The following is a 12,278-nucleotide window of genomic DNA, read 5'->3' on the forward strand; positions in this document are numbered from 1 at the left end:
CATATCTACGATAAACTCCTCTTCCATCAGAAGTTTTACAAGATGAGGAAGATGATGATATTGTCATTCTGTTTCATAAGGTTTAAGAAGGTGGGATGGTTATAGAAAACGAGCTTTGGTGGCCTAGCTACTTTGGATAAAAATGTTTTCTCATGAGCACAAATAACCAGCAGCTGCATATACACATACAAAATGATCGCACACTGCAATCACACGAGTACATCTAACCATCAAGAGAGGCAAAATAATGACACTCTTATCTCTGCAAACAGTGTAGGCCTTCGGTAAGAGTTTTCTTATAAAGGGGAGGTGTAGTTTGCTCAGTTTATCTTCCCCACCCCTTCTGGATGAATGAATATCTTCTCTTTTATAGCTTGGCAGAAAACTGCTTTACAGTTGGGTGGAGAAAGATAAGGGGTCGGGGGTGAAACTTTGTGTCTCCAGTGTGGCTCCCAGACCCAGTGAGCACGGAAAATGAAAACAGTCTGTGGTCTTTGACAGACTAGAGAAGCAGTTGGTAATTTTGTGAACATAGGTTAGTATTTTAAAAATCGTAAGCCTGGAGTGAGCCAGGTATGAGGGTCCCGTAAGGAATAATGATGTCAGTACGATCTGGAGTGGGTGGAGACAGACTCCATGTTTTAGAAGGGCTGAGAGCTCGGTATTTTGCATTGGTTGAGCTAGCGTGTCAAGAACTGACTGTTGGTGGAAGCACGCGGCGTCAGGGGGCGTTGGAAGGGGGAGTGTGTGTTGGGGAGTTGGGCTGCAGGATAGAAGCAATAGCTGGTTCCAAAGGTTTGCAGGCCTAGAGGCAGGAGTGGAGTGGGTGCCCATAGAAGCATAAAGGCTAAGTAAGGATGGTGGTGTTAATGCCTCCCCTCAACCCCTAATCGGATGGGGAAGCAGAAAGAAGCTGAGAGTTTTGCAGCGTCCCTGAGCCTCCATAGGTATCAGAAGGGAAGAAAAACATAGATTGAGAAGCTGGGTGTTGCCATCCTGTAGAAGAGAGAACTGGGGGTGGGGGTGGGGGGTGGGGAAGGTATGGCTGGGAAGAAAGCCGAAAGCAGCTTTATCTCACTCAGGAGGAGCTGAAGTCTACAGTTATCTGGCAAAGGGCTTTATGGATACACCAGGGGCAGAGCTGGAATCCTGCAGTCCAGAATGAAAGTCAAGAGTCCCACGTGAACAGAGCGGTCTTGCGCAGGCGCAGTGGCCTTGGCATCCGGTAGGTCAGCTGGGTGGCACCCACCAGCAGCCACCCCGAGGTACGAAGCTGAGGGACGTGTCCCAAGGCTTCAGGTTCCTCCTTGCCCTGCTGTCCTGGGTTCTCTGAACACCAATTCAGCTTGCCTCCTCCCTCTGCGGCCTCCCTGACTTGGGCTGACCTGCAACCCTTAGTGTGACGCTTCCGCTGCCCAGGGAGTGTCGCCATTGCCCTGCAACTAGGACCCAAATTCCTCTCCTCCTCTCTTTTCTAGGTCCCAGGAGGGTGATGCTTGAGGACCCAGGTGCTTTCTCTTTACTGAAACCCTGCTACCACAGAAATTATCATTTAATACTGTTGGGATAAAGAATATAGAATATAGCATCCCTTTTTGTATTGTGACATACTTAAAAGCTTTTATTTCCCTTCTTCCTGTTTTAAAACAAATCAGACATTTTTCTAAATCCCTCGAAGTGACAGTGGGACCTAGGAACTGCCCCAGAAAAGAGAGGTGGGGCCAGCACCTCCAGCAGTCGCCAGGGCTGGGTGTCAGGCTCTCTTCTCCAGCCTCCCAGTCACCCCTAGACCAGCTCCCACCTGCCCTAGTTTTTTTTTTTTTTTTTTTTTTTTTCTCGCTGCAGCCCAAGGCTCATCCTAAAATCAACACCCTGCACAAACAGACAGGTGAATCCCAGAGCCCACCTCAGGGAGGTCCTGGCTTCAATGTCAAGAAAACCATGATACAACGCAACTGGAGATAAGAGGAAACTGGAGTCCACCTTAGATCCTTCCGCACAGGAATTTGTACAACCACAGGGAAAGCAAGTAGGATTCCTGCTCCCCTCTCAACCCAACTCCTCCCTCTGTACACCATGCCTGGGTCCCCAATGTCTTTGGGAAAGAAAGAGGGGCGAGAATGCAGAGCTGTAGTGTATGGACCTAGGCCTGCCACCGAAGGTCTTCACAGTTATTAACTGCGTCCTCATAGAGATGCATGGAGGAGGCATTTTCTAAATATGGCTAAACCACCACATTACACAGCACAGAGGGATTCAGTCGTGTTTCCAAAAGAACAGCCCTGAAACCCAGAGAAGTATGTCTGTGGTCCTGAACTTCTCAGAGTTCAGCATTGTATGGTTGGGTAACCTGAATGATGTTTTGGGCTAGCTGTGGCTTCCACTCTAAGACGAAGTTTGGAACCTAGCTGGATCTGGTGTGACTCAGGCAGTCAGCCTGGGCTCCCAGTCTTCACATCTCTGTTTCCAGCTCAGGCCAGCTTGCAGCTATCACGAAGGGATCCCATATCCAGCCCGGGATGATATTGTCCCTTGCCTCTCAAGGAGCATGTCATCCCTGTTCTTGAGGAGCACCAAAAGCCTGGTGAGAGAGCTGGGCAGGAAGGGTGAGCTGGTGCCGGTAGACAGCCTGAACAGTTCACAGCGCCTGCGCCCCTTCTGCCTGGTGAGGAAGAAGCACAAGCATTCCCTCTGGCCTTGGGACACACCCCTCATCCCCACAGACTTCTCCCTGCTGGATGTGCTGGAGCCTGGCTGCCCTGACCCAGGTATCTTCCGAGAGGCTGCTGCAGAGTGAAATGGGACTCCCAAGGGAGGCAGATGAACGTACTGAGACACTGAACAGGCCTCTGCCCTGGTACCCAGAAACCCCTGGGTGAGGCTAGCAGGAGCATTGGCTCCCATAGTCATGTCACGTGGCTGTATGTACCAGAGAAAGGCTCTTTTGTTCCTGTGTTCCCTCTTGTAATTTAAGCAAATTATTATTGGTTTTTATTAATTTCCTATGAGTGCAAAGCAGTGGGTTTCATTATGGCATTTCTTTTATAACAGATTCTTCGCTTTAGACTTGTTTGTTCTTTGTGGGTGTTGTGTGGTGGGCATATGTGTGCCGCAGCACTGATGTGCAGGTCAGAGGACAACTTTCAGGAGCCAGTTCTCTCCTTCCACCATGGGTGTCCCAAGGATCAAACTCTGGTCCGCAGAGTGGCTCTTCCTGCCATTTCACACACACAGATTAATTTGTTCATATTTCTGTATCTTCCCCCAGCCCTCCTCCTCCTCTTGCTGGTCCCCTTCCCCCCCCAGACAGTGCTCCTTCCACTTTCAGGTCACAAAGATGCTCTTACTCCTGCTCTCCCCTTCTCCCTTTAGATTTCTTCCTCTTCCTACTTTCATGGCATATACATACATACATACATACATACATACATACATACATGCACAATATATGCACACTTAGGCAATTATTTTAAGACTTATTTTCTCTCTCTCTCTCTGTGTGTGTGTGTGTGTGTGTGTGTGTGTGTGTATGCGTGCGCACATGAATGTTCATCTGTGTGCATATCACGTGAGTGCAGGTGCCTTCAGAAAAGAGTATAGATGCACCTGGAGTAGCAAGCAGTTGTAAGCAGGCCAACATGGGTGCTGGGAACCCAATAAGGTGTTCTGGAGGCAAGCACTCTCATGACTGAGAAATCTCTCTCACCAACAGCAAATTATAGTTTAATCCACTATAACAGCTACTATGGATTCCAGGCCTCCTGTGCCAGAGACCACATTGCCAAATTGGCCTTTCATCCTCAAATTCCCCCCTCGGAGAAAGCCCCGATGCTGGTTCTTCCCTGCATGTAGATGAGGATATTGAGACTTTGAGAGCTCAGTGACTTCGGCGCACGGCACTCACACAATGTATCGGTGGTGGCAGCCATTTTGAGACCTGACTGAGGCCCAAACTGCACCATGAACCATCCTGCCACCTGTCTCCTTCCCTTGCCAGGCACCTGCAGCTTGTGCTTTTCTCTCTGCAGAGGTGAACCACAGCAAGCCCATCTATTCCTGGGAGAAGGAGGCAGGGGGATTGACAGGAGCTGTGAGCGTGAGCGCTGGGCTTCAGAGCCAGGTGACTGGAAGCGGCACGACCACCTGCCTCTCTGCCTTGGCGGTGCAGACACTCTGGGTCTCCCCGTTTACCTGGGAGATGCTGCTTGAGAAGAGGTGAGCGCCAGGGAAGCTTTGTGGGCAGCTGGACTCCCAGTACTCTGAGTATTAGGGGAAAGCCAAGGGTGCCACCAGCCTACAGCCTGACAAGGCACATGAGACAGTAGACCCATGGGAGTGAGCCCTGGGCAACAGGGAGTGGTGGTAACTGCAGCAAATCAGAGACACCTACCTGAAGTTGATCGATCCTCAGTTGCTGCTAGGTCTCCCAGGTTAGCAATCTGGGTCCTTTTCATCCATTTTAATATTATCTTCCAAATTTTAAATCTCATTCGAGCCCATGTTTGGATATCTGAAACCTTGAAGAAGACTGTGCCTGGCTTTCCTCAGTTTCCTCCTTTTTCAGGTGACCACCGCTCACTTTAAGCAAGCCGGCCTCTCTCTCACCCCCACCCACACAGGCCAGTACATTGTTTCTCCCCTAGCTACTGACATAGTACAAGGAGCACTGAGCCAGGAAAGACTGCCCAGCTGGACAGATGCCCCTCCCAGCTCTGATCTCTGCTTCTCTGCACCCTCCAGGAAACTGAGGTCGCCTAGGCCCTCGTTCCTCCAGGAACTACAGAGCCGGAAGGAGAGGGAGAGCCTATATGTGGTGACCGAGGCTGTGGAGACCCTGCAAGATACCATACTTCAGAGCCACGACCAAATGCGAGGAGCCGGACAGCTGTCCCTCCTACAGCTGGGCCATGTTCAGGTGTGCGGGATGTCAGAGTGGGTACATGGTGGGCAGTGAGGTCGGAATAATGAGGAATCAACCTCATGAAGATGCTCTACCTAGAAGTCTCCCTATCCTGAAGGGGAATGCAGTCCTTGGAAAATGAAACGGTCTCAGCTCTGCCCCCACATATTCTATTGAGGTTTCTCACGTTCACACCCCAGTGTCCCCTCTTTCCCTCTGTTTTAAAGCAGAGTCTTAGTATATTGCCCAGTCTGGACCCAAATGACCTCCTATCTCTACCTCCCAGGTACCTGGTGCTACAGATGCAACACAGTGTAATCCCCTACTCCTATATCACTGGTCTGGAATAGCACAGAAATCAAAAGCACAGCACGCGTCCTTCACAGTAGATTTGCACACCTGGTTACAAACATCCATTCTTAGGTCGTTTACTTCGGCCTCTCACACAGAAAGGCTGGCTTCACAGGAACGTCCTAGGTTCTGGGGCTCACTGCCTTCCACATATCAGCTGCAGGCCCAGGTGGCTGATGCCCTGAGCATCCCCACGAACAGGTAGGTACCACCTTCTGCCTGCAAGCACTCAGCAGACCTCATCCATTCATTCGGATGATTCCAGGAGTGGCACCTGTCAAGTCTGTTTCCTTACCTGAGGAAACCAGAACACAAAGAAGTTCCTTGCTGAGAACCACACTGGCAGTAAGGGGTGGGGTTCAAGTTCAAGTCTGATATGTGTTTTCAATGCATATGTTTGGTTGAGTCAGTGAACAGAAGCATAACCTGCAAATGCTAATTCTAATCACATACATTCGTTCTAAGCACGTGCTTCAATCACCTGTCTTCCAATCACATGTTCCTGAGGCAGAGTGACAGTCTTCTGACGCAGCTCATGCAGTGGGGCAGACAACTAGGACAAGGACAGTATCTTGCAATTAAACATTTATTGCTGATATTGTTATGGGGTCCAAGTTAGACCCAACCCAGCTCAAACACGAGGTCAATGCAGAAAAGAAAGGTTTATTTAATAAAGCCACTACTGATGGATCAGGGATGCAGAACAGAGTCCTGAGCTGAACGACAGCTAGGAGCCAGAATGTTACAGAGCTTTTAGGCTTCAAAATCACAAAGATCTGTGCCAAGTCACAGTTACATTTTCCAACAATCGGGATCAGGGATATTGAAGTTTCTTAGAAACATTTATTTGTGGGAAATTTATCCATTGGTTGGTTTATTCAACTGTAGCAGGGTAACTTGCCTACCTTTTATGTCTCAACTTGTCTACCAGGATGCTAGTTACCTGGACACACATCTCTTTCTGCCAAGTCCGATGTCAGTTACCCAAGAAGGTCTTGGGAACTTAAACTTTACTTGACTCCTATTCAAAATGGAAGTTGTATTCAGAATGGCTTCAGTTTGGTCCTTCCTTCTTATAGTATCCTAATACATGAAGATACTGAGCATCCTAAGTCTGGGTTCTAGGATAAGGTAAACAGCCTTCCCAGATTGCTGAAAGTAGGTTTTTTCCCAGCACACGGCACTTTCTGCTACAACCCAGAACCCCAGAAGACCAAGACTTCCAATTCTTTGCTGGCAAGTGAAGGGAAATTAAAAAGTAATATTGACCCAATAGAAGAAAAGCATTTTCCCCTTACACAAAAGTCCACACAGGAGCCAAAGATTTCCAATGGTAGATGACAGTTTTTAGGGATTGGTTCTTTCTGTTTTTCCATTCTGTTATCCAATGTGTGCCTTTCGCCTTGTCTTGGTTAGGGTTTTACTGCTGTGAACAGACACCAGGACCAAGACAAGTCTTATAATTGACAACATTTAATTGGGCTGGCTTACAGGTTCAGAGGTTCAGTCCAGTATCATCAAGGCAGGAACATGGTAGCAACCACACAGGCATGGCGCAGGGGAAGCTGAGAGTTCTACATCTTCATCTGAAGGCTGCTAGCAGAATATTGACTTTCAGACAACTGGGACAAGGGTCTTAGAACCACATCTACAGTAACACACCTACTCCAACAAAGCCACACCTCCAAATAGTGCCATTCCCTGGGCTAAGCATATTCAAACACACCTCATGTGTCAACATGGCTATAGTATCTACTTATATACACTCCACACAACAGAACAGGAAAGTGGGAGCAGTACCCCTCCCCCAAACTTACACAACTCTGTGTGTATCCTGTCAGGCTATGTGGCCACATCTTGCTGCAAGTGGTGGCCTGTATCCAGGACAACAATGACACCTGATGAAAATGTAGTTTTATTACTGGTGCTGTAAGGGGCTCTTTCCTGAGGGAGTAGGCAGAAAGGCTGTGACAATGGACAAAGATCATGAAAGCCTAGCTTCTAGGGCCAACTTCCTCCCATACTTTTACTTCTTTAAGCCTTGGCTGCCATGTGGAAAATGGGAGAGAGGGACTTTGTGGCCGTGTGGAATAGACCAGCCATGCCCCAATGCCCACACCTCAGCATTTTCTGAGTGTCCCTGAATCAGCGTAACATATTTAATAGGACAGAGCACACTAGTGTCTCCATTGTGTGCTTTCTTAGAACTTGACCAGGCCAGGTGCAGTGTTTGAGTTCTGAGTGCTTTAGGTTGGTTTCTAGAACCACCGTTTACGCAAGCAGTTTGCGTTCTTGCTGCACATAGGGTTCTTGCTGTCTGGCCTCACCTTCACCTACCTGTGAAGCTAGCCTTCCAGGAATCTTGTCATCAGGACCCTGGTAGTTTTTCTATCTGCCTCCAAAACCAATTCCTGAAGCTTCTGGAGGCTGGAGGCTGGAGCCTGCTGTCTTTTCTCCCTGCTCCCCCTCACAGGTCCAGGGACAGAGCCATGTGGACACAGAGAAGATGGTGAGCATCCCACAGGGCAGTGTTCTGGCCTACAGGGTTCTGCAGCTAGTGGTGGAAGAAGATGGCTGGGGTAAGCCTATTCAGTCCTGTACCCCACGTCCCCACCCCCTACCATCTGGCAGAGACTATCAAGCAGTGAGGAGCAGAAAGAAGGAAAGAAGGCCCTACCTCCCCTGTCCCACTGGCTGAACAGTATGCTGGTCAGGCCACCTATAGACTTGACTTTTAAGGAATGCCGCTGAGGTCATGCTGGGGAGGCCTAAACCCAGCTAGTCCCTGCCTGCCCTGGTGTAGGGCTAAATTTTACGAAAAGGGCCCTTGTTACCCCATTGGAACAAAGTCTCTCTGCATATTTGCTGTCAGAAAATAAGCAGAGACACAGTGGACCTTGCTGCTCCATCCATGTCCCAAAACAGAGACACATCTGGAAACTGCCTGGATGGCACCAGCTCTTGGCACTCACTTTGGCCACTGGATCTCTTGGCTTGGCCTTGGAGTGGGAGAAGAGGGCAAATGGAGGCCGCATCTTTGTCCCCATGGGAGGGAAAAGCATGGGTTCAGGGGCCAACCATTGTCACCTGTTGCCCTGGCCATGGCACTCTTTGTGGCAGGGCTTCGGCTGCTTTAGGGTGCTCTGTAAGGTAACCCTGCAGAGTCCCACCCCTGCTATGCAGCACGGGAGAGGCAACCTCTCTGACCAGATGTCCTGCTTCTTTCTTCTTTGGGTTTGTTTGTATTCCCCTTGCTCGGCCACATGCAGCCATCCTTTACTTCCCTGAAAGAACGCTCTGCAGGAACGCCAGAGTAGGTGAGCGACTACCAAGGTTGGTGACTGCCATGACATGGTTCTGTGGTCTCCAAATGCTATGTGGTGTCCCCAGGTCACTGTGGAGGACTCTACCTGAAATGGTAAAGTGAGTCAGAACTGCCAAGAGCAATGTGTGGCAGAAATGCCCATTGGAGACTCACGATGTTCTAAGCCCTGGTCCCCTCTCCTGAATACAGGAGTGCTGCTTAGGAGCCTCAGACCCAGAGCAGTCTAGCAGCCCTGGAAGAGAGAGCTGGGACAGACTCTGCTCCTTCTGTAGGAGCACTGTAAAGGGGGAAGGGAAAATAGGAAGGCAGTGAAGTGACAGGTAGGAAGCATGACTGAGCTGTGTGATTGGCTGATTTGGACAAGACAGCGTGCAAATGTCTCGTGAAGGTGCAGAGAAGGGAATGGGATAAGTGTATATGGCACATTTCCTGTGAGAGAGCTGCACATGGTCGCTCCTGTGCCACTGGATTTCCTGGGGAAGCTGGGAACACAAAGGACCCCCGAGAAGGTGACTGGCATAAAGCTAAGTGGCTGCCCATCTGGTCTCTACAGCTATAGCCTTCAGCCAGGAATCAGGAGAAGAGTCTAACTTCTACAGCTTGCGGGACCAAGCAGATAGCCAGTTGCAGGACCTGGTCACATTGTCCTCAGAGCGACGGGCCACATTGCTTGGTGCCCTCCAGGAGCTACTACGGGATCAGCAGGCACTCCAGGAGCTAGAGGATACGGTGATGGACCTACTTGCCAGACTTGGGAAAGATTCCAGATCTAGACAGACAGGGACAGGGCAAAGTGGGCAGGAACAGAGCATGGTGGCATGTTCACAGCTGACAGGGCTTCACTGAGGCTCTCACACACTCTTCTGAGAATGTAAGGCAGGGCTCTGTATGGACTGGCATGCCTTAGAGTCTGCTCTGTGTCAGACACCAAGTCCAGACTCCCATCAGCCCACCCAGCTAGGAGGAAGCTGGTTCAGCCAAGTTCTAGCCCAAATCCAGGCTCTTTGCATACTAGTGGCTTCCCAGAGGCAGGAGCGACTCTTTGAATGGACAGAGGCTTGCTTTGAATACAAGAACAGGGGCCTCTTCCTAATACCCTTTTCCTGCAGCTGGAACAGGCTCTGGACACAGGGCCGCTGGCACAGCTGGAGGGCCCTGGAGGCTGTGTCTTATGCATCCTCCAAGACTCTACAAGCAACTTGTCATGCTCGAAAGGCAGGGCTATCCTCTATATTCTTGGAGCCCTAGCAGGTAAGAGTAGGCGTCAATGACTGAAAGCAGATCCTGAAGGGAGGACATGAGGGAGGACCCCATGCTGAAGCTTGGGCTGCTAGAGCATGGTGCCTTGGGTCTGCACTAACAGTGTGAGTGGCCTTAATCAAGTCTTCCCAGAAGCTGGTTAATCACTGCTGCTCAAGACCACTATCAGTGGAACAGCCTGTACATGTGAAAACCCTCTGTGCCTGACATTCATTGCCAGCCCTAGGTAGACTGCTCCAGGGAGATGTAGTTTCGACCATTTAGAATCTTTTGGGAAAGATAGTTCCAGAGGTACCAGAACTAGCAGTTTCTCCTCACCAAAGGACTCCCGAGGTGCAGCCCTCCCTCCATCAGAGTCCACAAAGAAGGACACAATACAGAGCTACCTGGGACCTCCTCTACATGGTAACCCCCCCTCTCTTATATCTCACAGCACTGAGTGAACCCCAGCATTGCCTGTTGGCCCAGTCCATAGAGAGACAAATCCTATCTGAGGAACTGGAGCTGGTGAGATTCACAAACAAAGGAGGGGGGTGGAGTGCAGGGAGGAACAGGTGGAGCAGCTTTGTAGAAAGATCTGATTGACATTCCCACAACTCATTTGTGCAGCCCCTACTCAGAGTGGGCAGTCTCTGGGTCTGGCCTTGCAGCCTGTAGCTCTGAGCAGTCTTCCTGGGGATCCCACTTTGTCCTGCATCCTGAAGTACTTTACACGCTCATTTCACCCATGTTCTCTGCCGAGCCAGAGTATGTCCCATCCAACTGACTCCTCCATGGATGATGGACAGTATTGGAATGAGCTCACACATTGCCTGTGGAGCCAACTCTTGAAGTTGACAGCTAGTGTGGTAGGCAGCCTGGCAGGTCAGCAAAGGCTGGAAGGCCCTGGAGACTGCTACGGATGCTTCACTGCAGCCAGCAGCAGTCAAGGGCAGTGTGCATGGGAGTAGAAATGGGGCTGTATAACCCGCAGGATCAAGGGCAAGAATGCATAAGCATAAACCCCCAAACCACAACTTGGCTGCTGCTTGAGAGTAGATGCCACCACCCAAGGCCTAGGCAGTCCCTGCTGTCCTTCTGAGTGGTTTCTTGCAGGTGGGAAGCATCTTGGAGCACAACTGTAATCAGACGGAGGAAACAACCTCTCCCCTCCCAACAGGAGTACTCTGTGCCCTGAAGAGTGAGGATGAGGTCCTCATCCTAAACCTGGTGCAGGGCTGTGGGCTGGAGCTAGAGAAGTCTGGCTGCCAGCTCCCCTGGGACCCTACAGTGGTACCTCAGCTTTCTGCACTCTACGCATGCCTCAAAGGGCTGCAGCTACTGGCTGACCCAAGCCCTGGGCTTTCTAGGACAGTGCCTGAAGAGGAAACACTTATCTGTCCCTAAGGTCTCATCCAACCTGACTCCTGGCAGCCTGGGATGTCATTGACCCTCTCTAGTGGTCACAGCTGATGACAGGGTTTCACCAGGAAAGGCCCCACACTACACTTAAGACTGGTTCCAGACATCGGAAATACCTATTCAGAACAAGTATCCTGAATCAGGATTCTGTCTGAGCAATGCAGGCTGGCTGCAGAACAGTTTGGCTGTGTATCTTAGGTAGCATAGTCCCCTCTGTAAAATCAGCCATTGTAAAATGAGATTTGTGGTCATTCCCCAGGCACAAGAACTTTGTAAAATTATATGTGACATGCTTACAAGAGTGCTGTTATTGTATGGTGGCAAGGTGAGACCACAGGGAGAAGTAGCTCTTCAGGGTAACACAGGACAAGCTGTCCTGCCTTGCGTTTCCTGCATTGGCCTCCTTTGTTCCATCTGTCACATGACAAAACAGAACAAGCTGCTCAGGTTCCAGCCCATTGTACCAATGACTATACAATGTCAGAGCATGGGATCGAGTCAGTTGAATAAATAAGACCAGGCTCTTCCCAGTCTTCCTTGTTAATTGTGCAGTAGCTGAGTCACTCACTGAGTCCGGCTTCTCCCTACAAGTTTCTTCTGTGATACTATTTCTGGTAACACCTACATCCTCCAACAAGGGTGCCTGCACCGTGTGTGTCTGACTTTTACAAAGATGGAAGATGGAACTCTGGGAAGTCACAGATCAGAATAGAAAAGTGGCTAGAACTTGCGCTATGGTTCATCCTCTATCTGGGCTATCCAGCTGTCTTCCTATGTACTTCTTGTTTTTTCCACAGGCCCTCTCATGCCCCTGTGGGTTGTCCTACTCAATCTAATTACCTCAACCCACTTCCCATTTCTACCCATCCTTCCAGGCACCCAAGCCAAGTTTATTCTCCACTTAGGCCCTCACTACCCCAACATTCAAATCACATCCTAATCTTGGTTGTTTCTCACATAGATTGCCAGCAAACTCAAAATCAGTTTTTGCCTCAATGATACCAACTGCTTAACTGGCCCCTGCTTCTGTTTCCTGTCTCT

The 12,278-nt window shown here is 49.9% G+C and overlaps 1 protein-coding gene across 1 annotated transcript; it reads left to right on the forward strand.

The window, feature by feature from the left end:
• The first annotated feature begins 1,213 nt into the window (after positions 1–1,213).
• On the forward strand, positions 1,214–11,781 carry LOC116912094 (gasdermin-D-like). The gene is made up of 12 exons (XM_032915988.1): positions 1,214–1,225; positions 1,479–1,508; positions 1,885–2,029; positions 2,471–2,768; positions 4,029–4,215; positions 4,741–4,915; positions 7,725–7,830; positions 8,521–8,568; positions 9,130–9,305; positions 9,686–9,827; positions 10,270–10,343; positions 11,497–11,781. Exons 4-12 carry the CDS (start codon positions 2,549–2,551, stop codon positions 11,749–11,751), a joined length of 1,383 nt encoding a protein of 460 aa, XP_032771879.1. The 5' UTR covers positions 1,214–1,225; positions 1,479–1,508; positions 1,885–2,029; positions 2,471–2,548; the 3' UTR covers positions 11,752–11,781.
• Positions 11,782–12,278: the final 497 nt, after the last annotated feature.

The sequence above is a fragment of the Rattus rattus genome, chromosome 1 (genome assembly GCF_011064425.1).
Source record: "Rattus rattus isolate New Zealand chromosome 1, Rrattus_CSIRO_v1, whole genome shotgun sequence".
Taxonomy (NCBI): Eukaryota; Metazoa; Chordata; class Mammalia; order Rodentia; family Muridae; genus Rattus; species Rattus rattus.

Coding starts and splice junctions, on each gene's coding strand:
- LOC116912094 (XM_032915988.1), top strand. CDS start 2,549: ATGTCATCCCTGTTCTTGAGGAGCACCAAAAGCCTGGTGAGAGAGCTG. Junction 4,216..4,740: donor GAGATGCTGCTTGAGAAGAG/GTGAGCGCCAGG, acceptor TGCACCCTCCAG/GAAACTGAGGTCGCCTAGGC. Junction 8,569..9,129: donor CTGCAGGAACGCCAGAGTAG/GTGAGCGACTAC, acceptor TGGTCTCTACAG/CTATAGCCTTCAGCCAGGAA.